The sequence below is a fragment of the Eurypyga helias genome, unplaced genomic scaffold (assembly GCF_000690775.1).
Source record: "Eurypyga helias isolate BGI_N326 unplaced genomic scaffold, ASM69077v1 scaffold22013, whole genome shotgun sequence".
NCBI lineage: Eukaryota > Metazoa > Chordata > Aves > Eurypygiformes > Eurypygidae > Eurypyga > Eurypyga helias.
The window spans coordinates 1-18,323 of NW_010243595.1; the positions used below are offsets into that span (position 1 = coordinate 1).

General features: G+C 38.8%; 1 protein-coding gene across 1 annotated transcript in view; it reads left to right on the forward strand.

The window, feature by feature from the left end:
- Positions 1 to 492: 492 nt before the first annotated feature.
- COG2 (component of oligomeric golgi complex 2) overlaps positions 493 to 18,323 on the forward strand; it is a gene marked incomplete at its 5' end in the record, with an annotated part of 31,125 nt that continues 13,294 nt past the window's right edge. The window contains 9 exons of the mRNA XM_010149490.1: positions 493 to 654; positions 1,450 to 1,515; positions 2,437 to 2,517; positions 3,068 to 3,171; positions 4,869 to 4,977; positions 6,667 to 6,846; positions 10,038 to 10,162; positions 11,448 to 11,574; positions 15,780 to 15,919. Of these exons, the coding sequence (XP_010147792.1) occupies positions 493 to 654; positions 1,450 to 1,515; positions 2,437 to 2,517; positions 3,068 to 3,171; positions 4,869 to 4,977; positions 6,667 to 6,846; positions 10,038 to 10,162; positions 11,448 to 11,574; positions 15,780 to 15,919 (1,094 nt within the window). The remainder of the gene's footprint in view (positions 655 to 1,449; positions 1,516 to 2,436; positions 2,518 to 3,067; positions 3,172 to 4,868; positions 4,978 to 6,666; positions 6,847 to 10,037; positions 10,163 to 11,447; positions 11,575 to 15,779; positions 15,920 to 18,323) is intronic.

Below are 18,323 nucleotides of genomic sequence, written 5' to 3' on the forward strand. Positions count from 1 at the left end.
GCAGGTTTGCTCCCGGGTGGCCCGAGTGAGTGTCCCGGGCCGGGGCGGGGTGCCGCAGCTCACCTCCGGGGGCAGACCCGAGTCGTGCTTCCTGCAGACACACACTCTGCTGCCTTGAAGCCAGATTGCGCAGACCGATAACCAGCATTCGGGCCCCATCGATTAGATTGCCTGAAGTACTTCTTAATACGTATTTTCATTTTTGTTTGGGTTTTGTTTGCTTGGTTTTTAAGTGTACGCGGGCAATATACAACCTTGTATTTTGGAGAGCTAGGCTTTCGGTCCTCTGACCCACAACGTTGTGTGCTTTTGAGATTGAAGACCAAGACTTTGGAACATTGGAAACTACTCTGTTAAGTAGCCTTTTCCCCACCCAGTACTTCGGTTTGGTCAGCCCACTGGCATATGGAATACTTTATTTTAGGGGTGGGGGTGTGTGTTCCTGGTTTGAACTTTACTTATATCTTTCTTTCCTTCCTTGTTTATTTTCAGCCGGATTTCGATGTGGATCACTTTGTATCAGACTGCAGGAAACGCGTACAGCTGGAAGAACTCAGAGAGGATCTGGAGCTCTACTACAAACTCCTTAAAACTGCCATGGTAGAACTCATAAATAAAGACTATGCAGATTTTGTTAATCTCTCAACAAATCTAGTAAGTCTTTTTAAGTTGTATGATGTAGTTCAGACTTACCGTGTTTTAGTGTTATTTTTATTTATCATATGAAAAGTATTTGGCTTGTATCTTGGTATTATTAGCTTTAAGTCATCTTAAACTGTGATCTCTTGCACTGAGAGGAACTGGAAGACCGTTATTGTAGAATATAGTTATTGTACAGGTTTGCTTTTGGCCCGTAATAAATGTTTTGCATGTATGCTTTTTTGTCTTTAAAAAATCAGTTCATTAGGAAGTTAGACTCAAGACAAACTTCTTTTTTAAAACTGCTAGTAGATGTAAAATTGAAGGAAATAAATCGTTCAAATTGAATGTCAGAGATACAAATAAGGCCATTCTGAAGGATTCTTGTAGGAATCTTTAAGTTTACTATACAGTCAATCTGTCTTAAAAAAACCCAATCCACTTGAGAATTTTAGTAATTTTCATATTAAAATGTCTTGTTCACTGTGTATACTGCCCTTTTACTCCAGTTCATCAAGTTTCCAATTATATAGGTACAGAGAATAAGATTTAACATTCTTTTTGAAGAAGAAAAGCTTCCATAGGTCAAAGTTTTCTTTTATTTTTGGCTTTGTGTGGTAAGCAGTCTGATATCTGTATGGTTGTATTTGAGGTAACATATTTTTGCATTGCACTTAAAACTGGAGACTGTAAAGGGAGGTCTAATTACTTAGTTGTCTTTTAGTATCTGTAAAATGATCAGCTTTGTCAGTAATTCACATATGAACTTACCAAAAAAAGTCATAAATGTTTCTGTGGTAATTTCTTTAGGTTGGCATGGATAAGGCCCTTAATCAGCTTTCCGTACCCTTGGGACAGTTAAGGGAAGAAGTAATGGTATGCTCAAAACGTTCATTATACACAGCTTGGTAAAATTCAGCTCACTTTCACATGATAGTGTCTTTTATTCTTATTAATAATTATTATAATAAAACTCTCTTTGAAAACTGACTTCTTAGAGCCGTAGTAGGAGAGGTGTGTTTTCAAGCGGTTGTACTAGCAGTAAATTTGTTTTCTGTAGTGCCTTTTATAGAAGAGAGAAAAGATTTCTTAATTGTGATAAATTAATGGACTCTTGCAAGTCAAGTATAAGATAAATATTACAACAGTATTTCAAGTGACTTAAAGATGGTGGTAAATAAATAAGATGCAGCAGAGTCCCACTAAGGACATTTTTGCTCAGTCCTCTGGTTTAACCACAAAAGATCACCCTCTTGACGGTCCCTCTTTTTGTGACCCTTCCACAAGGACTTGGTATTTAGTGATGGGCAATTTTGTTCATCTTTGCAAATGGTTCAAAGAGCTCCATAAATGTACCTTCAGAATATCTTAACCTTGATGTCTTAAACAAAAAATAGGTTCATAGTTAGCATAAATATTTATTATGTGAAAAATGCTGCTTGAATCTGATTTATAACTTCAATTTTAAGACCTAAAATCATACTGGTTTTATTGTTTATCTCTGGGTGAAGGGTGGTTTGTTCTCTGTAAGGTACTAAAAATGCTTCTGATTGAAATAATGATACTTGTGGTGGCAGTACTTTAGGAGCAGTTTATCCTTTCGGTTATTTAGTCTTATTTCTGTGGTTTGTATGAATTGTGTTTAGGTTTTTGTTTGTCTGTTTCACTTAGAGGGCAGTTGATACAGTATAGCTTTTATTTGTCTTATATTCTTATTAATCTGCCTCTTGTTTTAAGTTAAGGTTTTTGAACCTTAAGTGGGAAGCCAACTTTTCATACCAACTTTCTCTATCACAGAGTCTTAAGTCCTGTGTCAGTGAAGGAATTCAAGCAGTAGATGACCGAATGACTAAACAGGAAGATATTAGAAGAAAAAAGGTACAACGGACAAATAATTATCTTCGAAAGATCCTTATTAGGGCAACTTTTGGTTTTCCTACTTTTGGGTTTTTTTATAGTATCTAGTTGATCATAAGTCTTTATTTTATTTGCAAAAAACATCTATATTTGATTTGGTTGGCTTTTTAAAATTAGTTACTCATGTTTCTGCTCGTAGTAGTATATAAACTTGCTTATTGTGAATGTAATTTAAATACAGCAGTTTAATTTCTGTATGAGGGGAGGAACTAACTTTTCTCTTTGCTTAACTTGGTAAAAATCTGATAACAGCTGTTGTACATCTGTGACAAACATTGTTTGTGGGCTTTTAGGGACTTATGTGAGCAATACTTCAATTGAGGCATGAATGAAGTATCAAGATTGGGGAGAGAACTCGGCACCAAGGGGAAAATAAACCCCAAACCATACAAAAAGGAAAAAAAAAAAAACCAAACCGAAACCACAACCCATTCAGAATGCCTTCAGGGCTGTTAAGTTATGTAAATTGGGATTGGGGTCAGACATATGAAAGATCTTTCTTTAATTACAGATGTGTGTCCTGAGACTCATTCATGTTATTCAGTCTGTTGAGAAAATTGAGAAGATTCTACATTCCCAAGGCACCAAAGAATTGTCCTCATTAGAGGGAAACAGGTAAAAAATATATACACGTTCTGTTTTGTGTTTCCTTCATGGGACTAACTTAATTTCATGGTATCGGTATAGATGAATTTACTAACATTAGGATATGTCTTCAGAAATGTAACTCTGATGGAATGACTGTTAGGTTAGTACTTCCTCAGGTTTACTCTTCTCCAAACTGGTAATTCACAGAAGATGTCACTCAGCCTCCAAAGTTCTGAATTACTTGTAATCCTATCAGTAAAAGTGTGCTTTTGGAAGTTTGAATGCAATTATTCCCCCCGATGAATTTACTAACATTAGGATATGTCTTCAGAAATGTAACTCTGATGGAATGACTGTTAGGTTAGTACTTCCTCAGGTTTACTCTTCTCCAAACTGGTAATTCACAGAAGATGTCACTCAGCCTCCAAAGTTCTGAATTACTTGTAATCCTATCAGTAAAAGTGTGCTTTTGGAAGTTTGAATGCAATTATTCCCCCCCCATCACTAATCCTGTCATGTCTGTAATACTCACTACAATACAGGTTATTTCAGTATCATTTGTAAGTCAGATGAGAAATAGCTTTTCTTGATTTCCCTGCATATGTGTAGCTGAAAGGACTGTTGCAAGTAGAGTCTGTGGCAGGCCAGCCACACATGTCATACTTCTGGTATCAGGAAAGTCTGTGACAAATTCCAGTCAGACTCCCCAAGTTTTGTTTTTTAACAAATGTGGAAAGCATCTTCTGCCTCTGTCTTTCCTGAGGGATGGAAGATGCCTTTCAGCCAGTTTTGGAACTGATGTACCAGCTATGGGCTTGAAATAATTGAGTGGGATGCAAGTACAAATTGTACTGGAGGAAAAAGACAAGTTCATGAACCTCTTGGAACATGAGACAGTCTCTTCAGTTTAGTGCACTGGATCACATGGTAATGAGTTGGGGGAGGTAGACAAGAATAGGTTAATAACCAGAGAGTCAAAGCATATGCAAATGTTTTCAGTTAGGGTAAGGCACTCTGCAGAATCACAGAATGGTTTGGGTTGGAAGGGACCTTAAAGACCATCTAGTTCCAACCCCCCTGCCATGGACAGGGACACCTTCCACTAGACCAGGTTGCTCAAAGCCTCATCCAGCCTGGCCTTGAAGACATCCAGGGATGGGGCATCCACAGCTGCTCTGAGCAACCTGTTCTACTGCCTCACTGCCCTCTCCGTGAAGAACTTCTTCCTGATATCTAACCTAAACCTCCCCACTTTCAATTTAAACCCGTTACCCCTTGTCCTGTCACTACAGGCCCTTGTAAAAAGTCCCCCCCAGCTTCCTTGTAGGCCCCTTCAGGTACTTATAGAAGCCCCTTATAGAAGGCTGCTATAAGCTCTCCATGCAGCCTTCTCTTCTCCAGGCTGAACAAGCCCAACTCTCTCAGCCTGTCCCCATAGCAGAGGTGCTCCAGCCCTCTGAGCATCTTCGTGGCCCTCCTCTAGACTTGCTCCAACTGGTCTATATCCTTCTGATGTTGTGGGTGTAGCTCCAAAATACCTCTAATCATGTAGTCTGTTCCAGATTACTATTACATGATGGCAATAACTGTAGTAGCACCTATGTGAATTCCAAATATTTAGATTGAACCGTAAAAATGAGTGGAGATCATTATCTGCTGCAGACCGAAAGTGAGTTGATTTGAAAGGATCTGTGCATTCTCATTTTGTATCATCTCTCTTCTAGCCCACTTTTAACTGGACAGGTTTTAGAAAGAATCGCTACAGAATTTAATCAACTGCAATTTCATGCAGTACAAAGCAAAGGAATGCCCCTTTTGGACAAAGTGAGACCAGTAAGTATTGCATGACAGCCATCTTAACACTTGGAGGATCAAGCAAAACCAATATAATTGAAGACAAATGCCTGTTTCCACAGTTTTATTGAATTAATTTATAGGGGAAACTGAGTTTCAGGAGGTCATTTTTTTATCAGTTGACTAGAAGTATTGCTGCTTCTGAGGGTTTCTGCTTTGTTTGCCAACTTCTTTACGATAAATTACTTAGAATAAGAGCAGGAAATACAACAGGCATTTTTGTCAGCCTGGTGTATCTTGCAGTTTGTCTGCTTGCTGATACTGAGGCCTAGTTCTAGAGATTCATGTTGGTTTTGTTAGCTGCAGTGTTCAGACCAGAATATAAATGGAATGTGCCTACAGAGTGGCTGGCTTGAATGTATCCAGCTTTGTCTTTTGGTGAAATGTGTTACCTGACTGTGGCTGTTCAGGCTGGTAGGCTAATCTCCCTAATACCCTGTTTGTAATAATTGTCTACTGCAAAACAAGAACTCGTGTGGGTTTTATTTTGTTTACTCACTGGAGAGAGGGAACAAATGAAGACTAGTGCTTAAAGGTCAATGGTGTGAATAATGTGAATATGGAGACGGGGTAATGCTTTAAGCTGATTAGCGGGAAGCTGCCATTCTTGATGGCTTTCGAGCTAGCAAGGTGGTTCATAGTTCCAATTTTTCAAGACTTCCACAGTACCCTGTTGATTCATGAGCAGTTTACAATACTCTTCTGGCCACTGAGTTGTCCAACATGGATAGCAACAGAAGTGGGATCAACAGGGTAGTATTTATGGTGGGTCGACCTATGTTACTTTGTCCTGTGTCTTCCTTAATGATGTGTGCCAGAGCTTCTGTCCTGTACTTGTTGTTGCTAAGGGTCATCAGATCACAGTTTTCATGACTAGTCAGCAATTGGGTTATGGGCGTTGCATGTTCAGAACAAATTCTTTGCCTATTTAAAGAATCGTTTTAGGATGAAAGGACAATATAGCATGCAAAAGGCCAGGCATAAAACTTGACTTGTTAAATTTTCATCTGTGATTAATGCGTGTTGCTAAACTTGTTTCAAATACAGAGTTGTATGGGATGGTCTTGGGTAGCAGATAGTGTAGCAACGAGTTGGACCTAATGGAGGAAATGTTTCAGGAGTCGAGGAAAAGCGGTTAGCAGATGGGAGAATGTGTTGACTGAGGCAGCTGTTTGCAGAAGCCAGAAGGAATCTAATGGCATGCCTTTTTTTGCCAGTGTCACTCAATGTCTTTGGTTTGCAGTAATTTGACAAGTAATGCCGGGGGCACACTGTCATTTACTTTTTGACAGTGAGGGGTAAATGCCACAGTTGTTATCCTTGGTGACTTGCTATGTAGCTTTTGTGTACTATCACACTTCGTGGTTCAGTTGAACAAGGAACAATTATTGACCTATTTCTTTGGGATAAAGGGGACCTTAGATAAGTTACTGCATAACTTACAGCATATAGAGGAAAATAATTGCCTTTGGACCTTATTATAATAAATTGTTAAATAGCGTCAGTAATCCATGAAGCTTGTGTTAATGTTCATTTAGCGCTGACAATTATCAAAACTTGTGCAACTTCCAAATGAAAATGGAAAGCTGAATTAGGTATTTCTTCAACAGTCATGGCAAGGCTTTGCTTTCATTTTTTTAAATTACTGTATTTTGTTTCTTTTCATAGCGTATAGCTGGAATAACAGCTATGTTGCAGCAGTCTCTGGAAGGGCTGCTCTTGGAAGGCCTTCAGACTTCAAATGTTGACATAATACGTCACTGTCTTCGCACTTACGCGACAATTGACAAAACACGGGATGCAGAGGCGTTAGTTGGTCAAGTGCTTGTAAAACCTTACATAGATGAGGTAAGATAAAATTAAGAATCCTAAGAAAATTATTTGATTTGCAAACATGCTTTTAACTGTTAACCTCTAGCTTTCTTTAGCAGCTTTAAAATGCCTTCGTAGAGACAGGAAGAGAACTGAGCCACACACAGTGTCAATTTGTTTGTTGTTGCTATTTATGAAAAAAATGGCTGGAGTAATTCTCTATCCGCCTGTCACCAATTTTAGGTTATATCCAGTTGGGACTTTCTCACCTACATTTTTCTTGGGGTGAGGAATCCAAAAACCAAACCTTAAACCAAGCACATGACTGGAGTAAAACCCATTTTGTTTCTGGATCTGGGTTCATCTGTGGGAATTGGATTAGATCTGGGGTTTGCCTTTCTTCACGACTAGCTCAGTAGCAGGCATGTGCAGCAAAAATAGTTCTTAGTGAAATGTCCTTTTCTTCCTGTTGTATGAAGAAGCAGTGTCTGCAGTTCGCAGCTGTACCAGGACATTAGCAGGCACAGGAACAAGTGTTTGTTTGGGAAGCATTTGGTTTTGTGTGGTGGAAAGAATGTGTCAGATAGCCATTTTCTCAATTAATGAGAAACTGATTTTAGTAGGCCATCAGTTTACAGTAACAAGTTACACCAGTCACAAAATACTGATTGAATTTTCTGAAATTAGGGGACTTCCTGCTAATTCTCTTGATTGTGCAAGTTTTGCTGCTACCTGTAAAATGGTTCCTCACCTTTTTGTAGCACTGTGTGTTCTTAACACTTCTGGCCTGAACAGATGGTGACTAGTCTACATTACTTGTTTTTTTCTTTTTGTTGTGGTTAATGATCACGTAATTTCTCCAGAAAAAAAGCTCAGACAGTAACCTGCCACAGTAGTGTAACAGTGAGAAAGTCAGTCAATTGTGCTCAGTGCTTCTTGTATATCAGCACACCTGCAGTTGCCACTAAAAACTTTTTAAGGGCTTAAAATTATATTATGGTAACGAGTTTCAAGCTTCAAGTAAAAAAATCTAAAGATTCATTTTAAGATATTTGATAGCCTGCTGTGTTTGAAATAACTTGATAAAGCAGGTTGGTTTGTTCTTCATGAATGTGCTGAAGTCATGTTGCTACGACAGCAAGACTTCATTTGACCATTTTCATCAGTGTGTTGGAAATTATGTCCAGGTCAGTTAACAATTCCATATCATTTCAGGGGATATTTGTTCCCTGCTGAGGTCTGAATCTGTGCCCTTTTACAGTACAATTCCTATTGCTAACTGACTGCCCCGTTGTAGGAAGTTTCCCTGCCTTTCACTAGATCATCAGAGTATTTCATAAATGCATTAAATTCACTGTCCTTAAACTGGGTCAGTTCCTGGGCTATAAAGTTATTCATAATGCTAGTTTTAGAACCTTCAAACAGTAGTAATTTTCCTGCTTCTGTGTGGAGCAAAAACTGTAAAGAACAAGAGCTGCCTTGGTGATTATAAAGTTGTTCTAAAACTAGCATTATGAATCTTCAAACAGTAGTAATTTTCCTGCTTCTGTGTGGAGCAAAAACTGTAAAGAACAAGAGCTGCCTTGGTGATTGCAAATGCACACTTGCTTGGATCTGGCTCTGTTAATAAAAGGCAGCCTAGATTTTCCCCTCCTCCTTGCCTCTGTAATACATGGCACTTCTGGGTGGCTTTGAGTCTCAGCTTATGCTACTGATGTATCTCTCCCTTTGCTGTTCAAGATTTTCTTTTACTACTGTTACTCTTTAAATTGAGATATTTAATAACATTCTCTTTGCTCAGTAAACCATGAGGGGCAAGTTATGATAAGAGGAGCTTTTTTCTGCTTTAAGGGTATTTAAAACAGTTTGTTTTCTATTGATACTTTGCAAAAGAAATGAATCTGCTCATAACATAGGGTTAATGCTTCTATTAAGACCTATAAAAGCCATGTGAACATTGTTTCTGAAAGTATCAAGTATGTTTCTGTAGGCAATAATACAGTTGCTGTTTCTAATGCTGATCTGCCTTTCTGAACATAAATGCAGAAGTGACCCTAAGGTATTGGCTTCCTTTTTGCATTTAGTGGCTGTTTGCCACGGTGTTCCCAACTGAGGCAAGTGAAGAGTTAATCTGTATAACTTTTCCTGAAGGAGCAGTGGTTCTAAATCAGGACAGGGAAAAGAAATTATGTTTCTTTTTTTTTTTTTTTCCTCCCCACTCAGTAATGTCTTCAGCAGCCAACAGATGGAATTGTTACCTTTCCCTTCCCTGTGAAAGAACAGTATGCCTGATAACACCTGGGCTCTATGTCATTGTCAGTAGGATGCTTCCTTGTTTGCTGTTGGAAAGGAAACGTGTAAAATTACTCTGGTTTTACTTTGTATGCATACGGATGTACAAAGCAAAGCTGGCTCCTGACTGCTGGATGAGAGAGGGAGTGGAACGATGGTGGTCTCTCAAGGGAGGACATGGCCTGCTAATGCTGTATCAACTGCTGCAGTGGTGTACAGCTCATCTTCCCCTCTTAGTTTTCTCTCTATCTGTTCCTTCCCTGCTTGTGTGCCATTCCTCTTCTTTATGTAGCAAGAGGCGAAAGTGTTCAGACAGGTGGAAGAATACCAGGAAATATAGTCTACTGCTCTTTTCCTGTATTGTCCAACTACTCTCTGCCTTCTCTTTATGGCAGAGATTATCCCTTTCACTGGATATAGGTGGTCTTTAAGGTCCCTTCCAACCCAAATTATTCAGTGATTCTAGATGAGGTACTGTCCTGACAAACCGCTTCGCTAGCTTAGCGCTGTCACAGAAGATTCTTGGCTATTATCTTACCTGCATTTGGGATTGGACCAATAAGCTCTAAATCTAGAAGAAATTTTAATCTTTATTCTGAAGTTTGATTAGCTTTCCCCAGTCACCCGTTTGACTTCTCAGGCTGCTTCAGGGGACAGTGCTGTGCCCAGTGGGTGCGGAGCCAGGCACGGTGGCTGTCATTTAAAGGGAAGGAGCTCATTCCCATTCTTTTGGCCAGTCTTGCCAGTTAGTGCTGCATTAAAGGAAGTAATAATTCAAGCTGGCAAGTTATACTTGGAAACTATGTATAAAAAAATGACAATCACAATATTTGTGGTTACAGTGTTAGGAGGTTGGAGTGAGTAGACGGCGAATCTTGCATTATGGTATTTCATATTCACTTTTCTGACATGTAACGTTGAACTCTTCCTGGCAGGTGATTGTGGAACAGTACGTTCTGTCTCATCCTAACGGCCTTCAGGCTATGTACAATAAACTGTTGGAGTTTGTTCCTCATCATTGCCGTCTCTTGCGTGAAGTAACAGGGGGAGCCATTTCTAGGTAAGTATCTTGGGATTTCTTTTGGTTGCACTAAAGTTACAGCAAGTATCATACACTTTTGAAATGTTTTGCATAATTAGCTTCCATGCACAAACATCTTACCCAGCCTTTCCTGCAGATTCATAGTCAAGTTTGATTTCTCTCGTGCCTGTGTTTTTCAGCACAGAACAGTGAACAAACTTTCTTGGTGCTGCTGAGCAGACCTTCAGAGGAGAGAAAGAAAATACTGCATTTCAGTTGTAGAATTGAGTACTGTTCATAATACAGTGTGAGATACCTTGTTTTTTTTGAATCCGTGAAACATAATTGTACACTTCATCCAAGGAGAAAGGCATAATGAAGCTGTTAGAAAATAGAAGTTCAAAAGTTATTGGGTTGTTAGTGTACATCAGAAAAGTGGGGATGATCCCCAGAGGTTTGACTGATTTATTGCATGTACTGGAACTAGAAGTTTAATTGATTTGTGCTTCCACTATCTTCTCCAAAAGTGCTTAATTCCTTATGCAATTAAATTGCCTGTTTTGAAGTTTAAATAATTCAGGTCTGTGAACTGTATCCATTTGTTTGCAGGCTGGTTAATATAGTAGACTGCTGTAATTAGCAGAAATATGGATGTAGCCCCTAGGGACTGCAGAATTACTTTTCTAATTAGTCATCCATTGCTGAGCTTTTTATGACTCCAAAGTTTTACTAACACTTCAATTCTTTTAATCCCTCAGCAAGTTTTAATCTATCTTCTTAATAATGGAATATTTCTAGTTTGTACTGTTGTGTGATGAACTGAAATGAAATGCTTGTATCTCTTCTGCTCTCAATTTATAGATTTTCATTATCAAGATGGCTTTTAATCTTTTCCTTCAAAGCACAATCTCATGTATAAATACAGCTTGGAACAATTACGAAAAAGTTCTGCTTCTTTCCCTTGCATTGGTCACATTACTCCTGTTTGGTACTTCTTTGAAGTTTAGAGATGTTAAAACTTGAAATATGCAAGTAAGACCAGGCATTCTCAGCTGAAATGTACTGATTTTCCTGAACACACTTGCAAAATACATAACTGACAAAATTTTACAGCCCTTTGTTCTAAAAATACCTTGCACTTGATGGGACTGTGGGATCAGATATGAAACCTGGAAGGAAGAATAGTTTAAGGGAATCAGCTTATGTACATAAAAACTTAATCATGTTTTGTCTAATGCAGTGCCTGTCTTTTTAGTTATCCCAACCTCCAAATAGAAGTCTGGTGGTAAAATATAACCATGGAACAATTGCAATTTTCTTTCAGCGAAAAAGCAGATATTGTTCCTGGATACGACTTCTTAGTGAATTCTGTGTGGCCAGAGATAGTGCGTGGTTTAGAAGAGAAATTGCCATCGCTGTTTAACCCTGGAAACCCAGATGTGTTTCATGAGGTAATTAATTTTAATTTTTTCCATTTGTGATGCGTTTGACACGCACAGGAATTGAATGAGTCACGTTCTCTGGCTTTTTCCTTGCTGCTTTTCTGTAAATTGATGTCATTGCATGGCTCAGAGGAGGAGGTTATCTCAAATCACTTGATTTAATTTTCATAGTAATTAATTCTCCCCTCAAGTTTATGCTGTGGTTTAATCAGAAAAAAAAAAAATTGTTTTGGGAGTAGGTGTTAGTTCTTGTAGAATTGCAACATAAATGAAGGTGGGAGTGGTTGACTCCAATGTCCACCCAAGACAGGGACTTCTGTATAGCAAGGGCTGTAATGTCAATTAAATGCCTGGGTTACAACTTGCCCTGTACTATGGGAAGGGTAAAAAAAAGAAAAAAAAAAAATCTGTTCACTTGCTAGTTTTTAGCTTTTGCTTTTTTTCATTACTGCAGATTATGTTGTGATGTAAAGCACAAGTCCACAAAAAGAACCAAAAATAATTGGGGGCAGTGGAATAAGTCTCAGACCACGAAAGAAGTATTTTCTCTGGTACCACAAACAATTATGAATCAAGCTTACATAATGAAATGAATTTAAAGTACTTGTCACACTTATGTTTTTATCATTGGCAGTGCTGCTCTGCCTCTACAAAATCACTTTTACTGATGTTGAAACAGATTTCTTGGTCTGGTATGATGATGTGCTCCAGCAGTACCTTATTAGTATGTCACACGTAGAAAATGGGCATTTTGCTTTTCTTCACGTCCTGTCTGTCTGTATTTAACCATGATTGCTGAAATATTTGGAATTATTTGTTTTCCTTGCAGCTTGACTTAGGTTTAGTGTGAAACCCGTTGTTTTCAAGATGGAGATGGCAGGCAGCAATAAATTGTCTGAAGGAAGTCACAGTAGGAAGATCAGGACAGATGTCTTGGGGAAGTGCTGGATTGGTGGTGGAGGTTTATAAGGCAAATTATTCTTGTGTTTGTGCAAAACTGCTTTTACTAAATACATATATTTTTCTTGGAATTTAAGTTCTCTTTCGTACAGACACATTGAATAATTGAAGGCCTGCAGGCATCACAGTGGATATTTGCAGGGCTGGCTCTGAATAAGCAGCAGATGGAAGGGATACTGAAGAAAGTTGTAATGCCATGCAGATGACAGCATCGGGTATTCCCCCCGTGAGAATACGTCTCAGTTTCCTGCTTTTCAGTCACTCTTGAAGCCTTTTGCCTAATGCTCCTGCATACTGCAGGGTGTGAGCCGTGCCGAGCTTTTGTTGTCGGTGCTCCTTGGTGTACACAAGGATGTAGTCCGTCTTCAGACCAGCTGGCTCTGCTGTCTTAAATGAATTATTTTTAAAAGACTGTCATCTTACATTAAGCTGATATTGACCAGGAGTGCCATTGTGTTTACTTAAAAACAAAACAAAACAAACAAACAAAACAAAAAAAAAAAAGAAAAAAACCCCAAACAACGCAAAAACTCAGTGCTCCCCCGTGACCTTCAAGTAAATCATGTAGTAAGTCTAAAGTACTTTCCAGACTGCGTTTGACTGCTTAAGTGACTCAGAGTCTAAATCATTTGAATATTTTATCTAAAAATCGATAAGAAGTTGAAACATCAAATGTGAAAATGCTATTATGTCTATCTAAAGACTGATAGGAGTAGTTCTGTATTAAGAGGGGGGAAAAAAACCCAACCCTTTAAAATTGTTTCTACACTGCTGATAATGCAAGTAATGCTACACAGATTTTAGACAGTAATCTTCTAGCTCTGTTTTCTAGGTTGGCAGAAATGAAGCAAAGTCTTTTTCTCCAGGATAGTTTGCATACATACATAAGTAGTGGTTTAATGCTGAAAAGCAGGAATATGCGGTATTATCTGTTAAGGGATTTTTAGGTGTAGAGGTGGGAATGGAAAAATATTTTTAAATCCTGTAAAATTCAGACTGGCAGTGTTAGGCATGTATGTTAAAATAACTGTTTACTTGTTTGTATTTTAAAAAATGTTTCAGATTTCATGCCCTTATTTCTGAGTCAGATTTCCTGACTTGCAGGCATTCGAAAAGAATACTTTTTCTACCCCTAAACATTCATGTGAGACTGCGAAATTTAGATTCCTGTGTTTGAAAATTGCTCCATTTTGTTGCTCACTTTAGCTTCTCTTAAATAACTTCGTGCAGTCAACAGTCCTATCCTAGAAGCTGAAACGGGAACCAATCTTGCAGTTCGTTCCCTTGCTGGCATATGATGTTACTGGAGAAGAGAAGACTCTGGGGAGACCTTACTGCAGCCTTCCAGTACCTGAAGGGCCTATAAGGAAGCTGCAGGGGGACTTTTTGCAAGGGCCTGTGGTGACAGGACAAGGGGCAATTGGTTTAAATTGAAAGCGGGGAGGGTTAGATTGGATATCAGGAAGAAGTTCTTCCCGGAGAGGGTGGTGAGGCACTGGAACAGGTTGCCCAGAGAAGCTGTGGCTGCCCCATCCCTGGAAGTGTTCAAGGCCAGGCTGGATGTGGCTTTGAGCAACCTGGTCTAGTGGAAGGTGTCCCTGCCCATGGCAGGGGGTTTGGAACTAGATGGTCTTTAAGGTCCCTTCCCACCCAAACCATTCTGTGATTCTATGATAATTAGGTAATGTCTTGAGTCGTCTTCTATATTGAAAGTGATAGGTCTGTTCAGAGTGTTTGCTTTGTAGCTCTGACTGATATTTAAGGTGGCAGAGCATTAATGGCTTGTTTGCCTCTTCACAGTGCTGGCTTTGTTACCTAAGAAAGGAGGCCTGAAAGAGCACTAGTCTGGCGTTCTGGATTTAACTTTTACGGTTCCATTGTGAACCACTTTGATGGTTCATGTTGCGAACTTCCATTTTGACCCATGTTGGGAGTAAAGTAGTTGCCTAAAAGCTTTTGTGTGCAATTCCCAGAATGCCACCTTGACACACTGAAACTGCCATGTTACAAGAAAAAAGCTGTAATTATACTTCTAACAGAAATTTATGAACTTACTGAGATAGGCAACACACATGCCCATGTGAGTGCATGTCCTGTGGTCACAGGAGAGTTTCTGAGAGAACCACCTGTAAGCAGTGACTCGGGAGCTTCTCCTGAGAATATTTTACTGCTTCTTAAGAGGCAAAATCGCATCACTCACGTAGTGGTCTGGATTGTGGTAAAAGCCTTGCTGCTACAGCTCTGCTGTGGCTCTTACTGCAATGAAGTCACGCTTATTTCATTAATTCAGCAGTGGTTTTAATGAGCATGTATGATAGGGTTTATGGTTGTTTTCTACGTTTGCTTTTTTTAATAGAAGAAACTTGCACATAAGCCAAACTGTTTTTCATTGCAGAGATAGTTTTGTAGCTGTATATTGACTTCACATCGATTTACATAACCTTTATGTTTTGTTAGCACGGTCTGTTTTGTGTGAAATAACATTTTTATGCACTATTTTGTTTTGCTCAAGTGTATCGTATTCTGCTTTGTGTATGATCTAATTTGTTATTTTATAATTTTCAGGCTGTTAATAAGTTACTGTTGAGAGTAAGCCCAAAGTGCGTTTGAGGATTAATGGAATTTTTTTTTTCTTTGGTTGCAACTGACTTAATACTTATTTGTAAACATCTTATTGGAATTATACAGCTGGATGAAGTTAGTTTATCTGAAACTGTTTAAAGTTACTCTGCAAATATTGGGTGTTTGCAAAACATAGTTTTAGGGAAACAGTTCTAGAAATTCCTATAATACAAATCGTATATAATAGAAAAAATGCCATGCTTTCATTCTCCTGTGTGTTTGGTTATGTGTACTTCTGGGGTTTGTTCCTGATTATTTCTATTTGTTGTATGCCTTTAGCTCCCGTGACTGACTCTGTGCTTCGTACTGTGCTGCACTGTTGTTCCAGCCTAGCGATTCAGCTCAGCAATACTGATGTATCTCTCCGATCAGTTCTGCTTGTTCAGGGTGCTTGGACAACTTTGCTTTTTAGAAGTGTCCTGCGCCAGCTTTCCTTATTGTAGGATAACAGCTACTAGATAATTGGATTTGGTTTCACTGCAATCCAGGATTTTAGCCTTGTATGATTAGGTGATGGGGGCAGTGTCAGCCCATTCTCAAACTTGGGCTTAACTGTAGCGTGATACAAGAGTTCTGCTGAATGGGTGGTGGCATTCAAAAACGTGATCAGAATGCTCATTCTCTTTCTGCAGAAGTACACCACTAGTATGGATTTTGTACGGAAATTTGAACGACAGTGTGGCTCCCAGGCCAGCGTGAAACGGTTAAGGTCTCATCCCTCCTACCACAGCTTTAACAATAAATGGAATTTGCCTGTATATTTTCAAATAAGGTTAGTCTGCATTTTTTTTGTTGTTCAGTCACAGCAAGATGATCTGGCTTAGGGTTTTAATGTCAGCAAATCACAGGAGAAGTCAAACTAAGAATTTAATAAAATCAGTAAATTTTTTTATATACCTCTCAAAACATTTTAGCAAACTCACAGCCAGCTAATCTTCAATATATACTGTGTTGTTGTTACACTGGATTTGATAGGCTACTCATAAGACTTTCAGGAATAGATCTATGTAAGTCTTGAAGTCTTGTTTCAAATTCTTTTTCTCCATTGTCCCCAGAACTAAACTGTATGTTGAAGGATGCTACTTGTGCAAATCTAGAGGAATACTTACTCTGAGGGAAGAATTCTTTCTTCTTAGAAATATAGAATTAAAGGACGCCACAACTTGTAGCTTTTCCAGATCAAGCTATGTTTCTGACATCCTTTTCCTCTCACAGGATGTACTCTTGTGGTGTTGCCTTCCCACAGATTGCCCTACTATTCCCTTTTCCTGAGGAGCTAAGTCATAAGATTTAGCTTACTTGTCCAGCAGGTCTGATGTACCTGTAGCATTACCTCTTAAAGATCTTGCAGCTAGAAGAGAGGAGAAAGACACAAGAAAACCCCATTTTAATCCTAGTAATGCTAGAATTTGAATGAAAGGAACAAAATATAAACCCATACTTTTACTAAATATATTCTACACATCTGATTTTAGGGTTCAATAGCAAGCCTTCAGGCAAGGAAGCGAACCATTGGTGAAGTCTGCTATGACTTTAATGTGCTGTGTGTAATCTCTCTTGGTCCAAAGCCTTCTGGGTATTCTTAGATGCTTCATACAACGTTACAGGAGGGGGTCTCATTGCCCTGAGGGTAATCTGATCACAAAGCAGAGTCAGTGAATAGTTTCCTTCCCCATTTTCTGTTCCATATGTCCTTTAGGTTTTACCCACATAACAGGGAAGACTGTATGGTTTTATGGATTGCTTTTGTTTATAGTCTAGTATATTAAGTTTTTAATAAGCTGCCTTTAGTTTTGAACATGTTAGCCCAAGCACTGTATTAGGAGTGTTCTACCTCGACTATACATACACACTCTGGTCTTGCATTGTGGTTGAATGTGGCTTGCTAATCTTTTCTAGCGAAACCACTAACAGTATTTTCTTGCCCTTGCTTCCCAGTATCCTACTCGTTTCTTTCTTCCACTGCAGTTTTTTAGGGGGCTGAACTACATGTTGGATCACTGAAATTATCTGGCCTTAAAAAAAAAAAAAGAAAAAAGTGGGTAAAAAATTAAAAAAAAAAAGGGGGCGGGATAAATTGACTTTTATTTTTAACTGGGATCTCTTCAGTGGCCTTGTTTATTGCATGATTCTGTAACTGGCAATAACAGTACGACCATAGCAGTACACTCATACAGTTTCTTTAACCCAGGTTAAATCTACATTGCTGCTGAAAAATTCCATCCAGGAAGTTTAGGAGTGCTGGAGCTAATCTAAGTGATAGGAGCATGGTGCTGGGAGCAGGGTCTTTGTGTTTTGGTGGTACATTGCATTGTGTAAAATGATAGCCTCAGCCTCTGACTTCCTGTTTTTTTTGGCTTGCGCATCTGTTCCTGCAGCTGTGTAGTGAACAGATACGAGGATCTGTTACCCTGGGCAAAAAAAGGCTGACTCTCAACTCCAATCAATTTCTCCAAACCACTTAACTGTACAAATATTCATGCTGGCCTAAGGGAAAGGGCAGGAGTACTCACTGAAGTAGCAGTGCTGAGTGCGCAGACTAAGAGTGTCCATGGAACTGTAGCCATTATAAACCTTTTAACAGATGTATATCATTAATAGATCCGTGAGTCTGCCCCTTTTGTTTGAAAGCGCAGCTTTTCTAATAAACGAGCGCTTGATCAAACTTTGATACTCTTGTTTATAACATTGAAATGGAGCTTTAGCGTATTCATTCTGGGCAAAAATGTTCTTTCCTATTAGGTATTTTGAGCTTTGACTGATTAAAAGAACTTTTTATAAATCCTTTTCCTGTAATCCAAGATTACTGTAAATCTGAGTAGTGCATTATTTTGATAAACGGTTGGATAACAGCATCTGGTTCATCTTTCAATATATAATTCCTATATATTGGAATAATCTGACAACTTTTGGACGTGCCCGTCAATTCTTCAGTGCGGAACTGTGAAAATAATGCAGTATTTTCATTATATATCAGGCAAGCTTTTTCTTTGTATGTTAATATCCTTAAGTCATACAGGATTTTATTGAAGTATTATCTCACACTATGGCATTTATAATTACAATTGCTGGTGGTTTTTTTTTCATTTACAGAAATTGCCCAGAACAATCAGCCCTCACTAAAGCCTTTATAAACGATCCTTTAAGGAACAGACGGATGTACAGGCATTGCTTCT